The sequence below is a fragment of the Nyctibius grandis genome, chromosome Z (genome assembly GCF_013368605.1).
Source record: "Nyctibius grandis isolate bNycGra1 chromosome Z, bNycGra1.pri, whole genome shotgun sequence".
Lineage (NCBI taxonomy): Eukaryota > Metazoa > Chordata > Aves > Nyctibiiformes > Nyctibiidae > Nyctibius > Nyctibius grandis.
Window position 1 is genome coordinate 68346880 of NC_090695.1, and position 26546 is coordinate 68373425.

General features: G+C 39.6%; 1 protein-coding gene across 1 annotated transcript in view; it reads left to right on the plus strand.

Annotated features, from left to right (window-relative positions):
* The window catches only part of PTCH1 (patched 1), a 69471-nt gene that overhangs the window by 24186 nt on the left and 18739 nt on the right, over window positions 1–26546 (plus strand). The window contains exons 4-16 of the mRNA XM_068423271.1: window positions 1369–1438; window positions 1551–1642; window positions 3094–3292; window positions 3935–4056; window positions 5368–5515; window positions 6310–6441; window positions 6748–6903; window positions 7515–7613; window positions 8915–9040; window positions 15985–16103; window positions 18090–18489; window positions 19003–19312; window positions 24904–25046. Of these exons, the coding sequence (XP_068279372.1) occupies window positions 1369–1438; window positions 1551–1642; window positions 3094–3292; window positions 3935–4056; window positions 5368–5515; window positions 6310–6441; window positions 6748–6903; window positions 7515–7613; window positions 8915–9040; window positions 15985–16103; window positions 18090–18489; window positions 19003–19312; window positions 24904–25046 (2116 nt within the window). The remainder of the gene's footprint in view (window positions 1–1368; window positions 1439–1550; window positions 1643–3093; window positions 3293–3934; window positions 4057–5367; window positions 5516–6309; window positions 6442–6747; window positions 6904–7514; window positions 7614–8914; window positions 9041–15984; window positions 16104–18089; window positions 18490–19002; window positions 19313–24903; window positions 25047–26546) is intronic.

Here is a 26546-nt window from a genome sequence, read left to right on the forward strand (position 1 = left end):
ACACATACTGAAGGTTGGGAGTTGTGTGTTGTCGTGGTTTAACCCCAGCCGGCAACTAAGCCCCACGCAGCCGCTCGCTCAGTCTCGCCTGGTGGGATGGGGGAGAGAATCGAAAGGTAAAAGTGAGAAAACTCATGGGCTGAGATAAAGACAGTTGAAGAGGTAAAGCAAAAGCCGCACATGCAAGCAAAGCAAAACAAGGAACTCATTCACCACTTCCCATTGGCAGGCAGGTGTTCAGCCATCTCCAGGAAAGCAGGGCTCCGTCACGCTTAACAGTGACTTGGGGAGACAAACACCATCACTCCGAACGTCCCCCTCTTCCTCCTTCTTCCCCCAGCTTTATATGCTGAGTGTGACATCATATGGTGTGGGGTATCCCTTTGGTCAGTTGGGGCTCAGCTGTCCCAGCTCTGTCCCCTCCCAGCTTCTTGTGCAACCCCAGCCTCCTCGCTGATGGGGTGGTGTGAGGAGCAGAACAGGCCTTGACTCTGTGTAAGCACTGCTCAGCAATAATGAAAACATCTCTGTGTTATCAACACTGTTTCCAGCACAAATCCAAAACACAGCCCCATACCAGCTACTGTGAAGAAAGTTAACTCTATCCCAGCCAAAACCAGCACGTGTTGTCCACCAAAAATATAATAAAGGTGCACCTTAGGAAGGTACCAGCTTTGGACTAGTGAGATGTCTCCCTGAAAAGAGGTTCCTCCACAGTTACTACTTGCGTGATGATGTGCCTAGAGATGCTGCCTGCAAGGCATGAAGGACCCTGTCTTTCAGCACATCTTTTCAGCACATCCAGCTGATGCCTCAGTGAACTAATGCCGAGGCTCCAATAATCTTCTGCCCAGCTCCTGCCTTGTCTAAGGTGTAAGAAGTCATGGCAGGGGAAGTTGCCACATAGCTGAAAAAGGAAAGCAGAAATCGTAATGGTTTCTTGTCTCCTGCGTGTGTGGGTCAGCTGGGAATATTCTAGTCCTCTGAGCTGGAGCTGACTTCTCTCTTACTTGTGTCAGTGATATCTTAAGTGACAAGTGGTCTCATTTATACAAAGATTAATTTCTGTCGTTTTGATATGTGTTGACTAGCCTGTTCATCCAAAAGCAGCTCCATTATTTTTAATGAGTTTTACAGAGAATGTGAGAATAACTGAAACAAATGTCTAGTCTGTAACTACAAAAAGAAAGGCCTTTGCTTTTTTTGTGAGGTGTATATCTGTGCTGAATAATATTTGCCTTTCTCAATGATTTGCTGCTTGAGACTGATATGTGTATGAGTTGCAATTTTAAATGTCTGTTACATTTTAAAAATAGCTTTTCAGTAATTGTGCAAGAATAAAATATTTTTTCTTTATATTTCTTACAGACAGTGGAAATTGGAACATTTGTGTTATAAATCAGGAGAACTCATCACAGAAGCAGGTTATATGGACCAGGTATGTGTAGCAGGCATTTAGTTATAAGATTTGTGTATTCTTATGATTCAGCTTGTGCTGCTTTGATTATATTCTAGTGTAACTGTGTTTTTCCCTTTTCTGATTTTGACAGATCATAGAATATCTTTATCCTTGCTTAATTATCACTCCTTTGGACTGCTTCTGGGAGGGAGCTAAGCTACAGTCAGGAACTGCCTATCTATTGTAAGCACGTTTTTTTTATAGCTTTGTGGTCTGACTGATTTTAATTTTATAACTGTGTATGATTTTTCAGTTGCATTTCCACTGTTTATTCTGATTCTGGTCTGAATAAACCAGATAAAGTGTAGTGTCTTTACAGAAAATATGCATGGATCTTTTTTTTCATTGAACAAAGATTTTCCTGTTTCTAAGAGATTATTTGTAGGCATCAATTTAAATCCTTCGTTATTTTTCCTATTCTGCTAGCATGCAAAATATGATGTAAGTTCTGAATTCAAGCTTTAAGAATTTTATGCCTTTCTTTTATTTTTTCCTGAAATAAACTTGTTTCTGGTGGGGTTTTTTGTTTGTTCGTTTTTTTTTTTTTTTTTTCCATGAAATACAAAAACATTGATTGGCTGGGAACTTCCTTCCTAAGAAAATGTCTGTGTTAAATCTTAAGTCTTCCTAAGGAATACAGAACAAATCCTTTGCTTATGAGGTCATTAAGGAAACCATATAGTATCTTTTATGGGTGGTTTCTCACAGTTTACAAGTGTGATATTATATGCCCTGAATCCTTTAAAGAGTTAATTGTTAATCTGTGCAGGCATTTTCTGTTAATTATGCAAGAGTTAGCATTTGAGTTATTGTTTCTGTCCTCGTTTGCATGTCTCTGTAAAAGCAATTTGCAATGGCCATCTCTTAACCTTTAGCGTACAGTTTTAGATGGGGAAATAAGGGGGTTTGTGTTTTCTGGTTGGGAGATTCGGAATAATGACTTAAGCCTGGTTAAGCAGATACAGTGTGGTTTGAACCACAGAATAAGGCAGCCAAAAGCCTTTCTAGTCTGTCAACATCACAAATTCAGAAGTGGGGGGTGGGAGACGTGACAGTGATAGTGGTGACAGCCATGGTAGCAGGAAAGCTTGATGGTTGATAGTCAAGCTGCCAGGGCATTTGAAGGAGTGCAGTATTGTTATAGATAAACAAAGAACAGCTATATTGATTGATTACATTTGCAAGATGATTATTAGACTAGCAAGCAGTAATCTGATACTATGAGAAAGGCTTTCTTTTCTCAGCCCCCTCTCTTCTTTCCCTCTCCCCTCCCCCCGTAATTCTTTGAAGCAGCAGTTGGCGCCTTTTTTTTGTTATTTAGGTGCTTGATGATTTGCTTTGCTTTGCTTGTAAATGGAAGTATTTTTAATGTGTGAATATTCCGTTCTATACAATAACTTTGTATGAACTGAGTATTTTTATTAAAATTACCACTGGGCTGCAATAAAAGTACATAAACAAATCTAATTAAAACATGCCTTACATTTTATGAAACAACCTTACCAGAAAAGGTTTCACCTTGTAACAGAAAATAAATCAATTATTTGTGCAAATATGAATTTTAAAAGTATGTTTGTTTCAGTAATTCTTTTGTCTTTTTTGTATGTGTCATTTTCTTCTGGTTTCTTTTGCAGAGGGAAGCCTCCTTTGCAGTGGATCAACTTTGACCCCTTAGAATTCTTGGAAGAGTTAAAGAAAATAAACTACCAAGTGGAGAGCTGGGAAGAAATGCTGAATAAAGCAGAGGTTGGTCATGGTTATATGGATCGACCCTGCCTGAATCCTGCTGATCCTGATTGCCCAATCACAGCTCCCAATAAAAATTCCACCAAAGTAAGTTTGCTTGTCCGTGTGCATATCTTTTCAAGGGAGGCTGGCGTGGAGGGGGAGGTCAGAGAGGAGAGAAGAAAGTACCATTTTCTTCCAAGCAATATATAGTTTGTATTGAGGGATGCCGTTTTTCTGTTTCTGTTACATGTTGTATGCTGTTAGCCCACAGTCACGAACTTTCCCTCATTCTGTGATGCAGTGCTTAATCCTGCGTATTTAGGGTGAGACTATAGTTGTCAGCTAGTGGCTGCGTGTGGCAGTGTGGTGATGTGGCATTTCAGCAAGCCTCATGCCTCAGACAGACATAGCCACTGCTGGAATACAGATGCCAATTACACTCATACCACGCATCAAAGCCTTCCTTCAAGTAGCACCAGCTTTGTAGATTTTTGTGAAGAATTTGAAGTCACTGGACCCTATTTTATATATCACTTTATCAGTCGCATCAAGCTTTGGAGAAATTACCATCTGGTCAACAAGTATCTGGCTGATTTGTTCAACTTTATTTGTTGAATACATTTCTCTTTCTAGACCTCCTAGATTGTCTTTAGTATCTGTTATTCTAGTACGCTGGGTGTTGAATTAGGGTATGAGTTTATCTGAAGTTACGAAACTGATGAATTGCCTCTTTATAACTTTTTCTAGCCTCTTGATGTAGCCCTTGTTTTGAGTGGTGGATGCTATGGACTGTCAAGAAAATACATGCATTGGCAGGAGGAGTTGATTATAGGTGGTACAGTCAAGAACAGTTCTGGTAAACTTGTCAGGTAAACAAACATTTAAAGAAGATTTCAAAGTTTTTCTTTGCTAGAGTTTGGTTTTGGGGGCACAGTGGGGGAGGATCATGCAAAATCTACTGCCCTTCATGTATATTATGAATCCCAGTTTAGGAGGACGTGCCTCAAGAGAAGACAATTAAAGAGAGATTAGACAGTTTAAATTTAAGGAGGCATCATTGCTTCCTGCTTCTAACCTCAGAATGATAGTGTATGTCGCTCAGAAAGAAAGCTTTTTCCAGCAACTTTGTTGTTTAGAATGTACGTATAAAGCATCGAACAGTGTTTAAAGCACTGAACACCTTTGATCATGTTTTGAAAAGCGATCAAAGGAAAAAGGGGAAAAAAATAATTAGAGTAATGTTCTCACTCATTTGACTTCTCTCAGAATTCCAAAATCTCCAATGAACTTTTTGTTCAGGATCAATATAGAGAAAAGTCTGTTTTTATGTTCCTACATCTTGAATACAGTTTTGAATGATAAAACAAACCCCTTTGTTTCAGACTTCCTTCTTGAGGAAGTCACAGAACACTAGGCTTCAGTGGGAGAAAAACCTATGAAATAGAACTCTTCTGAAAAATGTAGGCCATGCTAAACTAAATGAAGCGTAATTCTTCCATATTTAATATGCAAAACTTTTACTAGAACTCTTAATACAAATTTTGACCTTTTTTATGTTCACACTAAACATTGTTAAGTCTTTCAACAATTAGCCAAAGAATGTATTTTTAGTGAAAAACAAAATAGTTCTTTAAGCTTCTAAAATTGTTGGATGCATTTGCATAGGGTGGAAATTCAGGATGGATAGGTATTGCCATTGTGAACTCCTTGCAGCTTGTCAGGCATCAGGAGTTTAATCTGGGATTTCTTTCCAAGGGATGGAAAAGACCAAGGTCTTCAAATGACAAATTGTGAACAACATTTACAAGATCTCGTAGAAATAACTGTTCTTGTGGTATCCTCACAATAATCTGTCTGTGAATCATGATCTTTATAACTGATTTGTAGAGTTACATTCTTTGCTCCTGAAACTGATCCTATTGAAAATAATGGCAAAACTCGCATCAACTTCAGTGAAACTAGATTTAGCCTCAATACTGCATAGACCAGTACAGCTGCACCAGACACACAGTAGAATAATTATACTCTGTTCAATTTTAATATGAACATGTGCCCTATAAAATCAAGAACTCATGCAAGCTCCTGTTAGGGTCTCATTTGGGACTTGATGCTGTGAAAATAATTTCCTGAAATTGCTCATTTTATGCCTCTTCCTCCTCTCCTTTCTCTCCATGTCACAGTGCCCAGGCTTTGCAAACCATGTTTCAGTTAATGACTCCTAAGCAAATGTACGAGCACTTCAAGGGGTATGAATATGTTTCACACATCAACTGGAATGAGGATAAGGCAGCAGCAATTCTGGAAGCCTGGCAGAGGATGTATGTTGAGGTAAATCGCAAATAAGCTAGATATCATACTATAAAAGTCCTGCTGAGATCCACTGCCTTCTGTCATGGCATTTTACAGTATTTCCTCAAGGAAGATGCTTAAACCAAAACTGAGTCATTGCCTCCCAGGTTTAAGCTGATTTTTTTTTTTTTCCCCAATTAAGAAGCTTCTTGGTTATCACATATTAGAACCATGAAAGTTTTGCTCTTTGCTGTCTGGGATATTTTTGCTTTGCTGGGGCTGAGAAGGAACCGAAGAGCTAGCTGGAACTGAAAAGCTTTTGGTTGGTGTGATTATTCTAAAGGTGTCTGGAAGACATTAGCCAGCTGTGGGCTGCTCTCCCAGCATCAGCCTGGATGGGGAGGCTATGGGACAGTGCTTGGGCTCTGCGTTCCAAGCTCTGACCTCTGCTGCACTGCTTCTCACGTCTGCAAATGGCCAGGCAGGGGGGACAGAGGAGCACCCTGAAGAGATCGCTGGCCTTGGGTTAAAGGCAAAACTTGTACTGCAGCGAATCCATGGTGGAGTTATGGGAAGAGGATTCAAGTTAAATGTTTGGAACGGGCTGGGAATGCAGTAGCCTTTCCTGAAAGATATAAGTTCTTGTCTGATAATCAGTAGCTTGCAAGAAATAATTACCAAACACATTTGTGCAGCATCAGCATAATCTCTCTGTAGGGTGTGGGCTTTCGCAGGAACATTAAGGCAAAAGTAGTTGATTCCAGGTGTGTGCTGTAGAAGGTGGTAATGCATTTTTTCTTTAGTCACACCGAGTTTTACTTTTCTTTTCATAGGTTGTTCATCAAAGTGTTGCACAAAACTCTACTCAGAAGGTGCTTTCCTTTACTACGACCACCCTGGATGACATCCTAAAGTCATTTTCTGATGTCAGTGTTATCAGAGTAGCTAGTGGCTACTTACTAATGGTAATAAAATAAATTTATTTAATTTTCTTTGTTAGTAGAGCGGGACTTAAATATCTTCTTTATCGTTACCAGCCAGTAGTCCGGAACATTTTAGGCATATGTAAAATAAAAACTACAGTTCGTAAACTTTTGCCTCAGGCTTGTCACCTGTTCCTCTGTGTAACATCTGTGGTGTGTCTCTATTCGGTTTAAAAATGTTTGTAAGGATGTGTATTTTGGGTGGGGAGAGATGACTGTTAGAGAAGGATCCATTCTAATGTTTTGCTTTTTTCCCCCCAACTCCTTCTCCCCACCCCCTTGCTTTAGCTTGCCTACGCCTGTTTAACAATGCTGCGGTGGGACTGCGCCAAGTCTCAGGGTGCCGTGGGGCTGGCAGGAGTCTTGCTGGTTGCACTTTCAGTGGCTGCAGGATTGGGCCTGTGCTCATTGATTGGAATTTCCTTTAATGCTGCCACAACTCAGGTATTTAGGAGACACAGATCTGCTGTTAAATTATAAGTACTCTGTTAGTAAATGAACACAACTGAATCTTTGAGGGGAAAAAAGCTGCAAAAGTATTTTGGCTCTAGGTTTTTACTTGTGCCTTTCTCCTATCTCATAGCTTATGCTGTGAGAAATTAAGTGATCATGCTGCCAAATGATATTAAAGAAAAAGGCAGGTATTGTGTAGTTTGTATAATTACTAGATTCTGAGTTACTTGATTTTTCTGTGTCCCAATATGAGTGGAGGCATCCAGTTGTACATAAGCAGCTGCAGGTTTTGTCTTTACATCTGCATATATCAGGATGTTCAAATTCTGAACATATTTTGAATATAACTTGAATTATTATCAGCTACTTTTTGTCTACCCAAAATTTGAATTATTTTTGGTAAATGGTATACTGCAAGTTCCTCAGCAGTATTCCAGAATAAAAGTTAATAGCTGTATAGTGTCCTTTTGATTTTCATTTTACCCTTGAATTTGTGTACAGTGTAATGTAAAAGTTGCTTTAATTAGACATTTAATGGCTAGCTGCATGGCAGATCATAAAACAACCTTCTTGGTTTTTGTTTGTTTTGTTTCTCCCCCAAGGTTTTGCCTTTTCTTGCTCTTGGAGTTGGTGTAGATGATGTTTTCCTTCTGGCACATGCATTTAGCGAAACAGGGCAGAATAAGAGAATTCCATTTGAGGTAATGACAAAATGGGGATTTTGGGGAAAAGAAAACAAAAGCCTTCATATAGGAAAAGATAACTGTATCCAGAATTAATTAGTAGTGATTAAAAAACCCCAGGTTTTTTTCTCAATACCTTCTCCTAGGGTCTGGAAATTCTTATTTCTGTCAAAAAAGGAAATGGTGGCAATGCGTGTGATCCTAGAATGTTTTGGAATGCTAACATTCTTTTTTTTTTTTAATAATGTCTTAGATTTATTTTGTCTTGAAAATTTAATTTATAGCTGTCACAGAAAGGGTAACTTACATAATCCATATTCTGCCCAAAATTTTGGTGAAAGTCAATGTAAATTTAGGAACAAACTCAAATACGAGTCTGATAATTAAATGATAGAATGCTTTTAATAGAAGAACACAAAAATGTTAAGGTGAAAATGGAGGGCAGCTTAGAAAACAAACATTTCTTTTTATTTGTATCAACTGTTACCTTTACTTATTTGTTATGGCCTTAAATTTGAGCTATTTTGTATACTTTTCTCTGTTTTTCTTTCCTGATGTTTATAATTGACCATGACGTTTCAAAGCATAACATAGTGTTATAAAATCTAAGAAGTCATCACTTTTTTGATCCTTTCCTTTTATTGACCTTTTTACCCTCAGTCTGAAGTTTCATATCCAAAGAACAAACCATTTAAAAGGAATGTATATTTGCCCATTCTGTTTTGTGCAACCAATGTCTTCAATGTGCTCTTTCCAGCTGGTTTGGCATGCAGGCACTACAGCTTAACTCTACTATAACCTCCATATGCTTCAAAATAGCGTGTTGGGTTTGGGAAGGGTCATGTGTTTATTTTGATTTCTCTGCATTTTTTGTGTGTAGTCCCTGGGTTTTGTTTTTTTTTTTGTTTTGTAATATACTTCTTCAAGATGCGTAGCTATGTTATGCCTCTATGCTGTTAATACATGAAAAAAGCGAACACCAAGTGACTCCACTGGTAGAAGATACATCCTACTTAATTATAGATGTATTTGATATAATGTCAGTACCCAGTTAGTTTTGTGTTCTGAAGCCAGAATCAGTTTCGATAATGTTTGCTAACTGCAAAAAACATGAGCACTTCATGTGTCATCTGCTTTTCTCCTGAACAGTATACTTAGTATATTGTTTATTTTCACATACCTTCAAATGCACACTTGTATTCAGAATTTCATTGCAATAATTTTTCACTATTACTGTGTAATATCTGTAGGATGACCCCTTCATTTGCAGGACATCATCTGATTCACTTGACTTTTAAGACACGTCGTTTGTTTTGCAGGACAGAACAGGTGAATGTTTGAAGCGAACAGGAGCAAGTGTAGCCCTTACATCTATCAGCAATGTTACCGCTTTCTTTATGGCTGCCTTAATCCCTATTCCTGCTTTACGAGCATTTTCACTCCAAGTAAGTTTATATGCTATTTTTTTAGCTGTTATGCATGGTCCCATCATGGAAGGCCAATGATGATACCTCTTAGTGGTAGTGTTAAAGTCTGTTCAGTGCTGCTGCAGTTCACTGAACCAGTGTGTGTTCACTGTTTACCGTAGATCTGGGTAACAATTAACTGCTGTCTGCCCTTGATCCTGCTCCTCCCATTTCTCATGCCTGGAGTTTCTCACATCCTTTTAGCAGGTGAAAGAATACCCTGCCCCATCACAGCTGGGTTGAGTGCAAAAACTGAGATGTATGCAACTAAGCAGAAACAAGTCTCCAGGAAGATTTGCATTCTTAAGTCAAGAGTAGACTGTACTGTGTACTGTAACATTCCTGAGTAGGAATTTAATCGTTTCATTCACGTTTGTCCAATTTGCTGCTCTTAAAAACTGTAACCAAAGTGCAATGACAGCAGCGAATATGCATTTGCCATATTAATTATTACTGCAGCAGTTTATACTGCCTTGCTCCCAATGTAATTTTAGCAAACTTGAAGAAAACTTCAAGAATTCTACGTTCCAACTGCTTTGAGAGAAAATGTGGATTTTATGTGCTGAACTATGTATCGCTCGCTCTCTCTTTCTCTCTTTGTCTTGTATTTGTTTGTGATAATATACCTTCAGGAATATGAAATACTAAGGATGCTGGAGGAATCTTTCTTCTAAAAGTAAGGGCTCTTTGAAGAAAGCTTTGGGAGTTTCTCCCCAGACACTGGTTTAATACACGAGCAATTTATAGCACTGTCTGACCTTGGTGCAGAGCAGGCAAACTGTACATTTTCAGTAGTTATTTTTCCTCTGCTGTAGCCTGGTTCTCCAGTCATTTTTGGTTCTCCTTGAACCCTTGGATATCCAGAGGAAGCAATTTTTAATACATGTGGCAATTATTGCTGTTTTCAGAGATTTAAGTATGCCTGCATTAAGCTGTAAAATGGTAAACTGTTTGCGATTGCAGTTACGTTACCAAGAAGCATTAATAATTTGGTTGCCATTTCCTTCTCAATAGGCAATTTGGTAGTGAATAATAGAGAAATGGTTTTCTGCATTGTTTAGCAGATGTCTGTGGCAACTAAAACCAGATCCATAGTCCTGAATGGTTAGCGGTATTTAGCTCTGCTGCTTTGTCAAAACCTAGATGTCTCTTCTTACAGGTCATGTGACAGTGAATTGGTTTATTTTATGGCAAAGACCAGTGTCAATGTGTGAAATATTTTTTGAGGTGTAACACTTCTTCTATTGGAAGAAATTATTAATGTCTCCGAAATCTATGGCCCATTTTCTAACATTCAACATGTACCTTAAGCAGCTAACAGGATACTGGAGATCTTCACTAGGAATCAGAGAAGGCTTGTTTTGTCACACTTTGTAGTACCTGTGCTTTACAGAAGTTACTTCAGCCTAAATGCATCTCATAAGAAGTACTCGGCAGAGATGGGCCATTTTGTCCTAATTGCACTGCTAAGCTGTTGAGTGGGAGCCACCAAAATTAATTCTTTCTTATCTGATCAGATTTTGCTCAGCCTTTCTCTTTTCTCACTCTTCACATCAGAACATGACAGATTGCCTTTGGAACATACGTGGACACAACAGCTGTAATTGTTACTGTAATCTGAGTAGAAGTTAAATATACCTTTCCTAAAGTCTTTTATTTTTGCCTGGTGTCACGCTGTTAGGAACATTCAGAAAACGAAGTCTGCACAGCAAAATGACAAAAAGTTTCCAGTGAGATTTCAACATATTCATGTATGAACATGTTGATATTATTCAGAATAAAAACATCACGATCAAAGTAATTTTTAAGGCAATGATTAGTATGGAATCTGTGTGTAGGAACATTTGGGTGTCCAGAAATTAATGTTTGAGTTGCTCAATCTTTTCGCACGTGCATCTGTAATTTGTCTTTGCTTGCACATAGTAACCCCTTATATGTATATAAGAGATAGAAAAACGTGCAAAAAAAGGGCAACTGGAGACCTGTAATGAGGATTTATTGGTGCTAGAGCAGTATATGTAACTGATATGTATATAGTTTAGGAACCACTAAAATAACATCCTTTGTTGCTAGAAAGGAACATCTATTACTGGCTTTGCCTAGCTTCACCAGGTAAAATCAAAATCAGGTGATACATTAATCACCGCATTCAAATCAGATACCCATGGCAGATTTTGGTAGGTGGTCTGTATTTATATATGGATTTCTTTATTTACAGTCTTCTTCCTCCCTTTCCCTCTTACTCAGGCTTGTTTAAACAAGAAGTCCTTGCCATCTTTGATAGCTTTCTAGCAAGACTTAGAAAGCAATGAAATACTGCATTTACTTTTCACAGATGCTGCTGCCTTCTCATCTAGATAGTGAATTTTTAACAGATGGGCTCAAAAAAAGGATTGTTCTTGACCTTGTTTTACTCTTCATTCACTTTGTCTTAAGACGTTGCAAGATAGTTGTCAGTTTGCGTAACTTTTGAGGCCCAGTATCTGTAAAATAACCCAGCTGCTGAGGGAGAATAAATGGTTTCCTGCATCTGCAAGCCCAACTTTTAGTTAGAAACTCGCATTTTGCATATCAATGCTTTCTTCTTTCTCAGCTTCTGTTCTGTTCTGCCAGCTAAAGCAGTTCATTGATACCTCTGCATTGTTAATTTACTTTATGGACCTCAAACGATGTAAGTGTCATGCTGTCTTAGGAGTTCGCTAGGGTTAGCTCTTGCCGAGTTTCAAGAAAACGGAAATCAGTCCTTTTGAAAGTGAGATTTTTAAAATTAATTCCATTATGCAGATAGGGTCTGTTTTAGCTTTTTCACTGTTTTAATTTTTTTTCATTTGGTGATCTTATTAGCCCCTTACTTAACTAGTTTTAGGACTCTGAGATATTGAACATGTCCCAGATACTCAGTCACAAGAATGACCTGGAAGAGTGCTCAGGACTTTGAAGGAGTAGGTCCTGAGTTTTCAGATGTGTTTCATTTCTTAAAATTGTGGTGGAGGATGTCAGAGAAATCCACTGAAAGTTTTTGAAGTTTGCAGTAGGAGTGTCGTAAACATAGCCCTTTGTTTTGAGTATAAATGAAGGAAGGCAAGGCAGAGTATAACTGCTGGTGGGCTGGATTCTTTCCTCAGACAGACTATTCAGACACCGTTATGAAATAAATTCTGCCCAGGAAAGACAAGGTACAGCTTCATAAAAATTCATCTGCCTCTTCTTGCTTACACCAGAAACTTCCTCCCCTAACAGCAGAGGAGTGGTGTGGATTCACAAATGAGCAGGGGTGGAACTTTTCCCGATAATCCTTAGCAGTAACGTTTTCCCTCACCATAAGAATAACAAATTTTTTTCCTAAATGTAAAAGTGCATTACCAGGTGGTGGTGGTGGGTTTGTGGAGAGAAAGAACATAAGTTTTTAAGTTCATTCAGTTATCTGACTCTGCTGAAGAGGTTTGTCCCCCTCCTTTTACCCACGTTATTTACCTTTCCCTGCTCCTGACATGAGAATTTAACAGGCAAAATTAAAGCCTAAGGGAAAAGGACAGGTCGGGGGCAGGCAAAGGGGGGATCCGAGTCTGTATGCTGTCAGGAGGGAGTTGCAGATAGGCAGCAGTAGGGTGGAAGTTTCCCTGACAGACCTCCTCGTCTGTTCATCACCTCTGGCTATACAGCACACCCGTTCTCCTTGGGTGGGCTGCCAGGAATGGCACATAGCAGCATATACCTTCCGCGGGGCCCCAGCCTACCAGCCTGGCTTGCGTCTCGCTTGCTGCTTCCAGCACAGACTGCCATTCTTCTGTCTCCGTTAACAGTTGCAGCAGCAATAGTATTTTTAGGCTGTGCATTATGAAAAGATGCAAAAAGCAGAGCATGTTTCTTAGAAAGTGACCAACTTTTTTTGTGATTAATGGATTTTTTTTGCTACTCTCTGGTCTCATTTCACTGAATGCCTTCATTTTACACCCTTGAGTAGGCACCATTTCATCCCTTCTAGGACTAATCTTACCTTTGTTGATTTCTCAAGGAGAAGGTCTGAGGCCCTTTCCTCTCCTGTCTGACCATTAGTCTCTGAAGGGGTGAGAGAAGATGCCCTGTCCCCCAAAATCCTAAGCGTGCTCTCAGCTTGGGTGCTGCTGACAGATTGCCTGTACTCTGGAAGCTCTGCTACCATAGTTTTTTGTTGGTGCTCTTCCAGTCAATGCAATTATTACAGATTGTGGGTATTGCCGTTGATCGCATTTCTCATACGTTCTGATTCCCAGCCACCAAATGTCTAAATGGCACTGGGAGGGGAGGTGGTGGCTGATGCATCAGCTTGAGTCACTCCTCAACCGTTCTTCCTTCCCTCTCCTTATCAAGTCACCGGGTGTTTTTTTATGGCACAACAAATCAGAGTTGGTACAAGAACAATATTTTCTGTATGGCAAAAACTGAACTGTTACATCCTTGAAATACAGGGGAGGTGGGCGAGGGAGAGACAGTGTGCAATATGTAGGAAGTGTGATGTTAAGCTCTAGGAATCTGTTTAAGTACAAATCAGAATAGAGAGGATTGTTTAAAAATGTTTTACTTGCAGGGTTAGTACAGCAACACCGGGATGGCACAATGGAAAATCTAGTTGTTTTTAAAAGAGATGCCATGTTAATAGGCAGATTTACTGTGTGTTGTTGCATTAGTTTTGATGCTTCTTAAAAAATCAAATGTGAATGTAACTAACTTTAATGGCATCTCTACCATACATTAAAGTATTGGTTTTCAGGTTTAGCCACATTTGAGGTTAAAGGATGTTGGGGTCTACAAAGGGAACTGATAAGGCATGAAGCATTTGCAGTTTATGGAGCAGGAACAGGCGACTTCTGTTAGTTGTTCAGCCATGCTGGGAGGAGTAAGAATTATTGAGTCAGGCCTCAGCTGTTTTTTCCAAATCTCAATAAATCTTAGCTGATCCTTGATAGAAGATCTTGGTTAGACACAACTAATTATTCACGTTATATGGGTGATTTAACCTTCTCTGGTTTAGCAGCAGTAAAGAAAGCAGTTGTATGAACTAGGTCCAACAAACACCTTGCTTGTAACAGCAGCCATTTGTTTTTCTGACAGATTCAATTAATTCTACAGAGGATCAAAAGGAAATCACTTAATTTTAAAGTCTTGGCTATGACCTTACATACCTTTCTGTGTGGATATTTATAAATCATGAAATAGTCACTGGATCTTTTTTCTCAAAGATGGCTAAATACTAATTTGGCTTTAAGTACTAGGTAAATTCTGTTTTAGTAGTTATGTCTACAGACAACTAGCAGGACCAAAATCTTACTTCAGGAAGGCTGGAGACAACAAAGAGAAACGCCAATAAAACCCACCTTTGTATACAATATATTTATGATTTAAATGACTAGAAAATATTTACATAACTAGTTGATTCTGTTGATTCTCAGAAAAGTAAAACCAATATCTAGTATTTTTATTATACTTTGACAGCTTCAGAACCCTAAAAATCATTCAGTGGGTTAGTACTTTGATTTTCACAGATAAAGAGACACAAAAATAAAAATTGCATTATTTAGGCAATTTATATTATTTATTTGACACATAAGTCAAGAATTTTTAAAACATGGATATTGGATATTACATCTTTTGAGCTGCCAGGTTTGAGGCCTGATTTTTCAACATGTAAAGCAGACATTCGTTTATGTTGGAAAAAGGAGGGCCTATTTATATCAGGTCAGCGACTTCATTTTTGTAGCCCAACTTTTGTTCTTTTTTACGACTGTTTTAACCTGAGTGGTCGTTACTTCAGAAGTTACAGGTGGAGGCACTTGATAGTTTGTACAATTTCCTTAACATGAAACAGCTACTATTGAGATGGCTACTGCTTATCTAATGGGTAAAATATAAGGATTTCAGGTTTTTTTTTTTTTACCTGTTGATGGCTCAACCATTTTTTTCCCAGTGTATCTCCTACTCTTATAACTATCTTACAGTCCCATCTGTGCCCAGGCTTTCCCTTTGTGATGACTAGTGCTCCTAACAATTCTGCATTACAAATAAATCCTATTAATAATAATGATAGATGCTGCACCACATATGTTTATGGAGATTCTCTGGGAAGCTCTGTGTGGGAAAGGGTTTGAAGTATGGTTTGAAAGGGGGTGGGTGGGGAGGTTGCTTTTTTTCATTACATAATGTTCACTTTACAAATTAAACCAAGTATTCTTGTTCCAATTTAACATGTATTCTTGTTCCAATTTAAGACTCATTTTGGTAGACTGGCTCATTAATCAAGTTCTGTTAAACGCAAGCATATTAATATGTAGATTTACTATGTGATCTTGGATTAATTTTGATTCTCCTTTAAAAATGATTCCTGATAAACCCAAAATGTTGCTCTTTTTGGCTAGACTTTTAAGTACATCAAGTGGATAATATTTTACTAAATAGAACAGTTTCATTAAAATTTACTTAAACATTTATTTAATTTCCGATTTAATAATGTGCTTGAATGTTATTGTGATGCTTAAGTTACTTCAGATCCCTTAAATGTGAGAACTTCAGTTCTAGTTCCAGGTTTGCTTTTGCTTCCATCTTTTTTTTTACTGTGAGACTCTAAATACGGCAGAATCTCATGCAAAAGTATGATTTGTTGACTCTTTTTTTCCACTAAAATCATCACCACACCTCCAGGCACAGATGTATAGTATGAAGTGTATTATTAAAAGAAACTAAGGAACTATAATAGGCCTACCGTGATGAAGTGGGAATGTAGAAGTATACCTCCCAGTTTCCTCAGGGAAAAGCTTGAAAGCATCCGACAGGTTGACATGATAAATGGGTGAACGGATGAGAATTGAAAGGAAGTTTTATGCTTTGTAAAGCTGGTGCCCTGCATGAAGCTTAGTAACAACATCACTTCTCCTGTGATTGATCTCTAGGCAGCAGTTGTGGTAGTATTCAACTTTGCTATGGTTCTGCTGATTTTTCCTGCTATCCTGAGCATGGACCTTTATCGTCGAGAAGACAGGAGACTGGATATATTCTGCTGTTTTACAAGGTGAGGATGTGTGATAGATTGATGTATGAAGTGTGGGTTTTTTGTGGTCACCAGTCAGTGCTACCGTTCCTTGCCGGGAGTGGGAGTTCTTCATTGCAATAAGGTCAGTATGTTATGGTTATGATTTCGTTGCTAGTGACTGACTTACGTTTGCTACCTTGGTTTTTACCTGAGTGAGGGAAAAAGTTAGAATATGTTTGTCTGTCTGTCTCCCTCTCTCCCCAGCCCTGTTTTTCCCTTCATTCATACGTATGTTCATTTTGGCGGTTGGAGGACAACTTTTTGAAAGCAGATAAAAGATCCATGCTTTAGGAATATACTCAAGTATTTTTAGAATGTTATGGGGTACTGCAACGTGTCCAGTGCTAGCATTGCGTAATCTTGGAAGACTGTACGTATCTCAGGGTACTGGGAAGCCTTACTTACAGTTAATCACTATGTGCTAATTGTTATGCTTTTTATGCCTTTAAACTTAGATGTATAAACATAATGCATAAACTGTAAAATTACTTCCCCTTAGCTGAGTTTTTCATAGGACTATGAGGAATGCAGGATGATCAGTACCGTTACAGGATAATGCTTGATAAAGTTTCTGTTATGGCTACAATTGTAATTTAGAATGGTAATATTGCCATTCCAAAGAGTGTGTACACAGACTCTTGCCTGATACACAGCCAGCTCTGAGCATAGAGTGGGGTAGGAGGAGTCTGCTGTCATCAATGGAGCCACTGCTTAGAAATTAAGGATGTTTTCTACCTTAGTTTTTGCTTTTGCCTGCAATGAAGAGGATCAGCTACATTTCTACACATGTACTCTTTAACTGTCATAACCAGGATATGGAGAATCCACCTTGTGTCATCTTAGCCTAGGAGCTGACATAGTTTGACATTTTAATTTTGATGTCAAAGAGAGAAAGCCGTTTCCTAAATTTGTTTTCGAGGGAGTGGTTAGAACAGGGAGTCGATCCCAAACCAGGACTCCTACTTTCTTTTCTCATTCAGTCACAGTTTCAGTGGATGGCCTAATATGCTTGAATTTTGGAGCCCTGATTCTCAGAAATACAGGGCAATCAGACCTTCCATTTGTTTCCTGATCTAAAGTTTCACCAAATGTGTATCAGAATTCAGGCCCATTTACATATGAAGAAATGCAGTTAATGAGAGCTTGCTTTGTTTAGGTAGGCAACATGCTGAATTCCTCTTGTTTTTGTAGCATTTGTCCACTTGGTGAAAAATCTCTGATATTGTTTTCTATCATCAATTTGCCATTTCTCATTTACACGAAGAGGTTTATCTTAGATAGTTTTTTTTTATAAACTAGGTATCTGTCAGGGTCTTGTATAGACTAAAATAAAGGGAATGCTTCAATTACTGCTGTAATTTTGTTTCTTCACGTTGCCCCATCCTTCCTAGGAATTAATCCTTGCATATGTTTACTTAATTTTTAAAACGTTCAGTCAGTGTATGGCAAGTGTTTCAGCCTGCCTCCCAAAAGTCTGAGATCTTATCCAGAAGGCCCAAATATTATTTAACAGTTACTTTAATAGTTCTAAACAGAAGAACTCACTATGTCATGTGTTTACATTTTGATCTAAATAGCTTAATTCTCAGCATGGGCACGTAGATGCAAACTCACACATATTGTGCGTTCAGACTGTGTGCAGCTACCTGGGTATTGACCTGATTAGCGTGTGTAATTAATGGAGTGGTGTGAGTAGATGTCAATGTCTTCAGACAGATGCTGGTTCCTTCTTTCCTGAGCACAAGAAATGTACACATATTCTGAGAGGCCTACATTTTGAACCACATCTGAGAAATGTTTCCTAAAGGTCCAGAATAAAATTCACATCAGAATGTTCCACTTAATTAATATAAACCATCTAATAGTAGTAGAAGCAGTCTCAGATGGAAGCAGGTTATCCTATCTAGTCTGATTAAAATAAAGATCTATCTAAATGCGAACGGATGTTTGTCTCTTCTCTTACAGTCCGTGTGTCACTAGAGTGATTCAAATTGAGCCTCAAGCATACGCAGAAAACGACAATACTTGCTACAGTCCTCCACCCCCCTACAGCAGTCACAGTTTTGCACATGAAACTCAGATTACGATGCAGTCTACAGTGCAGTTGCGCACAGAATACGATCCTCATACGCAGGTGTATTACACCACAGCAGAGCCTCACTCAGAAATATCTGTGCAGCCAGTGACAGTGACGCAAGATAATCTTAGCTGCCAGAGCCCAGAAAGCACGAGCTCGACAAGGGATTTGCTTTCCCAATTCTCAGACTCCAGTATGCATTGCCTTGAGCCACCCTGTACGAAGTGGACGCTCTCATCTTTTGCAGAAAAGCATTATGCTCCGTTCCTTCTAAAACCAAAAGCTAAGGTAATCGGGGAACTATTTACCTGTTTTTCAATCATAGACTTCTGCCTTGCCCAGTAATAAAATTATCCTGGCAGTGGTATTAAATATGAGGAATAAATAGAATTCTTTTGGAATAACAATTCTTAATAATTTTACAGCTAATTTCATAGTTTAAAAGTTTTATTTTGCAAGTGGTGTAGAGATATACTTTTCAAATATAAGTTATGAGTGAGGGTTTTGGTGACTTTCAGTGACGTAAGCTTGTGAATAGTGAAACTGAAGCCACTTTTAAACGTTATTACGATATAAATTTCTCATCCATGATGCATATCCCCTTCAATAAAGCACAAATTAGCTTAGCCTTGTAGTGTACATGTGTATGAAAAAAAATGAAGAAATAAAAGCTTTAAAGAAGAGCTTTTCTTTAAAGTAAAGATGGGTGTTAATTCTGAACCTGGCTTTGTAGTATGCCATTAAGAATTGTTAGTTTCTTTAGAAACCTAAAACCGAATGCATTTTCATTTTCTGTTGCAGATTGTGGTTATTTTTCTTTTTCTGGGTTTGCTTGGGCTCAGCCTTTATGGAACTACCCGGGTGCGAGATGGACTAGATCTCACAGACATTGTACCACGGGAAACACGTGAATATGACTTCATTGCCGCACAGTTCAAGTACTTTTCATTCTACAACATGTATATTGTGACACAGAAAGCAGACTATCCAAATGTCCAGCACTTACTTTATGAACTTCACAGAAGTTTCAGCAATGTGACATATGTTTTGTTGGAAGAGGATAGGCAGCTTCCCAAAATGTGGTTGCACTACTTTCGAGACTGGCTGCAAGGTAAGAGAGAGTTGCATGAACTTTTCTAAATTCTACAGTAGTAACCACTTTTTCACACTAGTAACGCTCCCCTCTTCGAATATAGTCACACAGTTAAAAGACTGCTAGCAGGAGGAAGAACACCTAGGTGCTGATCCCAACTCTCACGTTGACTTGCTGTTTCTCCAACAGGTCACTTAAATTCTTTGTGGCTAAGTTTACTCCCCAGTAAGGCAGTTTTGAAGCTTTAAGAGATTATATCCATGAGGAGCCATCTCATGCTATTAATTTCTAAGCAGCTAATGAGGAGTTCTGCTTTATAATTAATGGCCAAATATGGCCCACTGTCTTGGGAAAATAAATGTTTGCTGTGTGTTTTGAGAACAGTAAGTGAAAAGACCCTGTCTGGTGATGTATTTTGGCACAGGCTTAACTTTTAGCACATGAGTGGTCCTGTTAGCTTCAGCTGGGACTGCTAGCATGAAGAAAATTCAGTGCGGCTTATGTGTTTTATTGGATTGGGAACTTACTATATAGTCTAGATTTCCAGTCAAGTATCCTCACTTTTTCTGTGGTGGTGCTTTTTCTGTGGTGAATTGTAACAGGGCAGGGGAAGACAAGAGAAGGCATGGCCTTTCGGGTACTACGATGATAATTATATTGAAGTCAGCTTATTAAAGATATTAAAGATACTATAATTACACATGTTGAGACAAATAACTGTTTTGTATTTAAAATAAATAGTACTGTTAGGTCTCAGCAAATTTAACAGCAAACATATTCTGCCCAGGAGTACTTCTGTCCTACCTCTGTCTTTCTGTTGGGAGAGTCTCCAGGAAGCTTTTGCCAACAGAAAAATAAATGGTGCTGACCTAGTTGGACTGTAAATTTTAACTTACACTATTTACAGACAACCAGTGCAGCCAATGATTCTTAGAGAACATGTAGGTAACTGCCAGTATTTGGCTTATTTTATTCCTTCTGAAAATATGTTGGGCAGTGTTAGGAAATTGGATGCATCTAAACAAAATAATCAAGTTTCCTGCACTGATAAATCATGCAAAGCAGTATTTCAGGTATTAGCTTTGATTTTTTAATGGTTTTTAAATATATTGGATCCATTCATTACAGTCTACTTACTGGAAGTTTCACTTAAAATATTTTGCTGACATAAGGATTTTGAGTTGTAAGGGAAGGTATTACTGGCAGGGAGAAAATTCAACATAGCTTAGATATTTTGCTGGATTGGAACCTTACTATACTTTCTAGATTTCTAAGCAAGCATTTTTCTACATGCTTTTCCAAATTCTCTTGTATCCTTGCTGTTTGTTTTTTCTTTTTTGTGGGTATTTTTTGTTGTTATTCTGAAACAGCAGGAAAAAAATGTGTCTGGTGTCCCACCTTCCCCCCCGCCCCCATAGCTGTAAGGGAAACGGAAATCTGAGATCGTGTTCACGATCTACATGTATTAGTGCTGAACCTCAGCACAGTCTGCCAACGATAAAGTCAGGAAGAGGTGCCCTTGGATCTCCTCCCTTGCTGGCTTCTCAGAGTGAAACTTTGGAGGCTAGCCCACTTGGTGTTGCTCCCAAAGGTGCTCACATTCCCATTGTCCTTCCTCTCAGGCCCACCACTTACTTTCCTGAACCTCTTACACTTTGGATCCCTCCCTGTCCTCTGTGTAATCAGTTCCATGTGCTAAGGACTGTTTGTGTGGCCCTGGCCAAGGGCCCGCACATCTCCTTCCCTGTGCTGTATGTCTATGCTCATATGTGAACTTTCCAGATCTTCTCTTCTCTTAGGGGTGTTCTACTCTCTTCTTACTGCCCATAGTTACATTTCCCCTTCCAGTCCCCAACAGCCTGCCTGTCCTTCCTTGTCCTCTGCTTTTCTTCACTAAAGGAGCTGTGAGTGTTCCTGGTACCCTGGATGTACTGACATGGGGCATGGAACTAAACTGGAACAGTCAGGGAGACTCCAGGAATCAGTGGCTTGCATTGGTTCAAGTGGACATGCCAGCCCTGTGATGGAAGGCATGTTGCTTGGCCCGTTGATCACCCACAGCTTTAGAATTAATTATTATGATTACTAATTAGCATTGAGGTCTGTGTCCTTACCCCTCCTCCCCATCTTCCCCAAGAAGGGCACTATTAATACAAACCAGCTGCTTTGTAAAGACGCAGGGCTGTCTTTGCTGAGTGTGATACTGCATTTACAAAGCTGTAAAAAAGGAGGATATTGAGATGTATCAATAGAAAGAAGTTATGTTTTAAAATGGTATAGGATATTGATGTAACACAGGAAAACTAAACTGTTATACGAAAGCTGCCACGCTTGTCATAGGGAATTATCTCAAGGTGGAGACACTAATAGACAGAATAATACCTGATCGTTACCAACTGGGGCTGATGCTGAGGGAGTAAAGGGGGAGGGAAGGTGAAAACAGAATTTACAAACAAGGTACAGTTTTAGGTTGGATTCAGGGAGGATCATCTGTGAGGTGGCAACAGTTCTACTGGTGCATTTTTACATCCTGGAGGAGCGGGATAATCAAAGTAGGGGCAACTTTGAACTTCGTGGCTAATTCCTGCCAACTTGACTGGGAATTCAGTGCTAGAGATTAATGGCTCAAGACGGCCTTCTGACACACACACATTTGTCTGGCAGAATGAGGGAACCAACAGCATGTGAACAAGAGCATTTTTTATCAAGAAGACGTCTTTGGTCTTAGCCATACATTTCTCCTCATTTACTAGCCGTGGAGTGCCTGCAGCCTAACACACTTCTTTTTTAAGAGGTTCCCTTGTATTTTGCTTTCTGGTATCATACCATGTTAGCATATTTTCTGTTATTGAAAATGCAACAGAAGAAGAGTTAACACTGATCATTCATTTAAACTGGAAATGTTAATATTATTTTTGTAAGTACTGAATGTAAATGAGGTAGCTTGAATTCCCTAATGGCTTGTAATTAGGCTTGTTTTTGCAAAGGGTAATCTTATCTGTTTTTTCATGGTGCCAGCTGTTCACATGAGTCAGTAGGAATTCCTTCCTCACCCCCATTCCTGCATCCCACATAATTTTCGAGGATTTCACTTTCTTCTGAATCATTAAGCAAAAGTGACTGCTGATATGAAAAAATCCCATATATAAGATTTTTAAAATTCCCTTAATTTTTATAACTTTTCTGTAGAAAGAAGTCAACAAGTTACTTTTATCTTTCTGCCCAGAAACATTTCAGTAACCCTATTTATGAAAGATTAAATGTCTTTTAAAATCATTGGTATGAACAGTTTATAATGAAGTACTGTTTGCTTTGAAAGCAGCAATTCTGCTATTGATTTCAGAGCTTTTTAGGAAATTTTAATTACTGAAATTTTGAAATTCTTTAGAAATTAAGCACAACTGGTAGTGGTTTCTTGGTATTCTTTCCACAGACTTTCATTTTCAGCAAGGTCAATAGTAAAATAACACAGAGCGTAAAGTGGTTAAGCCAGGTGAGGAATAAAGATGTGAAAGGGAGCAGTGTTTGAGGGATGACCAAACTTGTGAGAACAGGGGAGGGGGGGGAGATGCGGGAGAGCTGAGTTTTCATCCACTGCAGTAATGTTAAATGTACATGCCCTTTTTTACCGTACCTTGCAACCACAAATTGGTAATGTCACATGCCAATGGTTATATTTTTTATTGTGTGTCTATGAGCCCCCTGACAGGGGCTGGATGTTAGTGTGAAAGCTCTGCCCACATATGCTGTTTGTGATAGCAATTTGTGTGCTCCTCCTGTTGAAGGGAGCCATTTTTACTGTAAGTTAAGCTGTTCTTTGGTGGTCTCCTTCTTTCCCTTGTGCTTTTTCGACAGCCTTCTCTTAACCTCCCAAAGTTGTCTGTCACATGGCTGGTATGACAGCACAAATGCTTGCACCTGGCCACTTTCTGAGAGACTGACGTGGAGCTGAACTTGGCACACGAGGGATGGATTGGTGTTTTGGCATGTCCTAAGCAACGTTTTCTCCTCTCCGAGGGCACCAGCAAACAACACTTTTTTTAAAGGGGCCTTGAGGTCCTTTGGTGATGCCAGAAAACCTGATGGCAAATTGTCCTCCTCCTGGGCGGGTGCTGGAGGGCTGTGTGCGGAGATCTGGCAGGCTTCTTTCATTGCTTGGTTCTCAGCCTGTTGGCTTTATGAGTGGGTACAATTTGGCAGGACAACGTGGGAGGCAGTTTTCTAAGGGAGAGGGGATGAGTTTGTAAATGGGAGTGGGTGGTCTGGCCTGGAGGCAGTGTTGGCTGGGTGCGTTTTCTCTTCCAGTGCTCTTATCTACATACAGCTGTAGCTAACCTATCCGATCTGTCATGACCGTTTGCATTACGGCTTCTCAGCACAGCTGCAAGGTGGGTCGGCGATTTCCTCCACTGCCACTCCCCCGACCTTTTTCTTCCCTTCCCTGGACATGCGGTTTGTCATCTGCTTGCACAGAGCCTCCTTGTGCTGGGCTGCGGCTTCCTGTATTAAATCTGATCCAAATTTGTGCTGTGAGGTATTCCCTCCCCCTTGAAGGGTGGCAAGGAGGAAAATAGCAGTGGAGAGTGAATAGGTGTTGGCTGTGATCTTTACATGTGCTGGCAGCAGATCCCACATCTTGTATTAGCTGCACAAGTTGAACAGATGGAACAAATTGACAAAATCGTGTTCACTCACGCTGTGCTCGAGGAGCAGCTGAGTTGCTGTTTGAAGTTGAAAGTTAGAGTGTGGGTTTTTTTCCCCTTATAGTGGAATTTCTGGTTGTATCATAGAAGCTATTGCCTCAGTGCTCTGCAGTAGCCCAAAACAGTTAATGAGAGCAGTGTGTGTCCTCCTCTGTGGCTCAGTGCCCTCGGCCAGGGTTTTGGTGAGGCAGAGGGGAGTATGGAGAGTGTTTCCCTTCTAGACAATGGACTAAATGCCTCCTCTGGTTCTGATAGGCAGTGAAGTTGCATCAGGGCTGAACTCAACCCTTTTCTGTTCTGGCACCATCCGGGTCAGGGCAAGACTTCAGCTTTGTTTTGAGGAGGGTGTGTATGAAAGAAGTGATAAATGCAAATATGCTCATGGTTTTGAGTCTGGTTATTCTGGAATTGTGGTTCACAAGGAAAACCACTTTTTCTTCTAGACAAGATTAACTCTTCCCCGTACACTTCTCCAAGCAGTGCACTAGGTTGCTCTCACAGACTCTGAGAGGCATGCGGGACCAGAGGGTCCTCATGCCATCCAAGATCTCCTCTTTACCTTCAAGAGAAGCTGGTTTACACCAGTGCAGATAGCATCTGCAGCTTGCTAGTTCAGCTTTGCCAGTCTGTACAACATGGGAAGACTCTTGAGGCTTCTCACTTGCACTTTCTTGCTTCCCCTGCCTTTCTTTGGGCAAAATACTGGACATGCAACTGGTACTTTTACCTTCCCACACACTGACGCTGAATGAGGAGCCCCAAATTTAGGAGGCAGCAGGTGGATAATTTTCTTCCTGATTCAGCTATGAAAAAGAGTAATTATTCTTTCTTCCTACTGAAATTTATTCCTAAGAGTGATTGCTTACCTGCTTGTTCTGTCTTCCCTTTGCCTCCTTAACTCCTCAGGACTTCAGGATGCATTTGACAGCGACTGGGAAACTGGGAAGATCACTTACAACAATTATAAAAATGGATCTGATGATGCTGTTTTGGCTTACAAACTCTTGGTACAAACAGGCAACCGAGCAAAGCCTATTGACATCAGCCAGGTACTGTATCAGAGTCCATACTAGTTTATAGAGGAATGTACAAGTCGTGGGGAGTGGGGGGAGATGGAAAGAGCATGTTGTAGTCTCTTTTTTCATCTTGATGAATTGAATGCCTGAGTTACACCTTACTGCATGGCCTCACTGACTTTGCTGAAGCTACTTGTTAGCTGCAATCTGCCCTGGGTTGTGAAGTGTTCAAAATCAACAATGGGAATGCCTGTCCTTGGTTATTACTGGTTGGTGTGTGTTCGGTGCGGTTCCTGTGTCAGGTCACTCAGTTTCCACCGAAATTATTGTGAAAAATGCTTTGCTGCATCCATAGGTAGGTGGAGTCTGGTCCTATACCAGACAGAGCCAATGTTAGCCTTGTTGCCCTAAGTAGCCTGGTTTCTGATTTGAATCAGAATGCCTTACAGGGTTGACGTTTGCTCAGCTTTCTCCTGTGGCTTTGAATCTAGCATTTGCAATTATTTCGTTAGTTCCTACCAATTTATGCAAAACATAACATTTAAAAAAAGATGTTGATGAATGATAGTGGAAGGGGACTGAAATTATCACATGCTGTATCGTATTCTTGTATCGTCATCACTAAATACAGCTATACTGTTGTAGAACTAAGAATGGCAGTTGTTTCAATTGCCTAAATAAAAAAGTCTGAGGCTCTTTTGCAAGGTTATAGCATATGACTGCATTTGCTGTAGCCATTGGTAGGTGGAAACACATTAGGTTTGACTCCTTACACTAAAATTAGATTTCAGACCTCTCAGAAGAAATTCTGCAATAACCTAACTTCTTCTCTCCTAGAGTCATCATTGACTCGCTGTGCTTTCAGGCAGAAAAATAGTCTTTCTAATGAGCTTCTTGGCAGATCTGCTTATTGTCTTTCTTTTTTTCCTGGCATTAAAGGTGATGGATTTACAGAGTACATTGTTCAAAGTTACTATGGTGTGTAAAACACTGCTGTATAGCAACACGCAATGTGCTGTCAGGTCTGAATGAAGCTTCAGCTATGAATTAAGCAAAGAAAGGGAGTTGAAGAGAAAACCTTCAGTGAGGTTTTGTTTAGCAGAGTGTACCAGGTACAGTGTGGAACAAATGCGATTGGACTGCAGCTGCTGATATAATTTCCTGTGCCTGGGAGGGAGAAAAGTGCGGTGCACCCACAGGGGCTGAGCCCTGTACTGTGCAGTTCCAGAGACAGCTTGAAGACATACAGTTGTTGCATATCCTGTGGACTAATTGAATCCAGATACTTGGAATCCAGCTTTTTTTTTTTAACTGCTGTCACTGTTGTTTTTCATTTCATTAAAAAGACCTGAAACTGGAGCCAAGCCAGAATTTTAAATAAACAAAACAAAAAACCGCAGTAATACTTTTCACCCACAGAGTCCTCTGTCAGAGCTCTAGCTGTGCCGGATTTGGCTACAGAACCCTAGAAGTGTACCACTGCTGTTTACCCCACAGATGCATTTGCCCACAGTGACCCAAATAACACAGGGC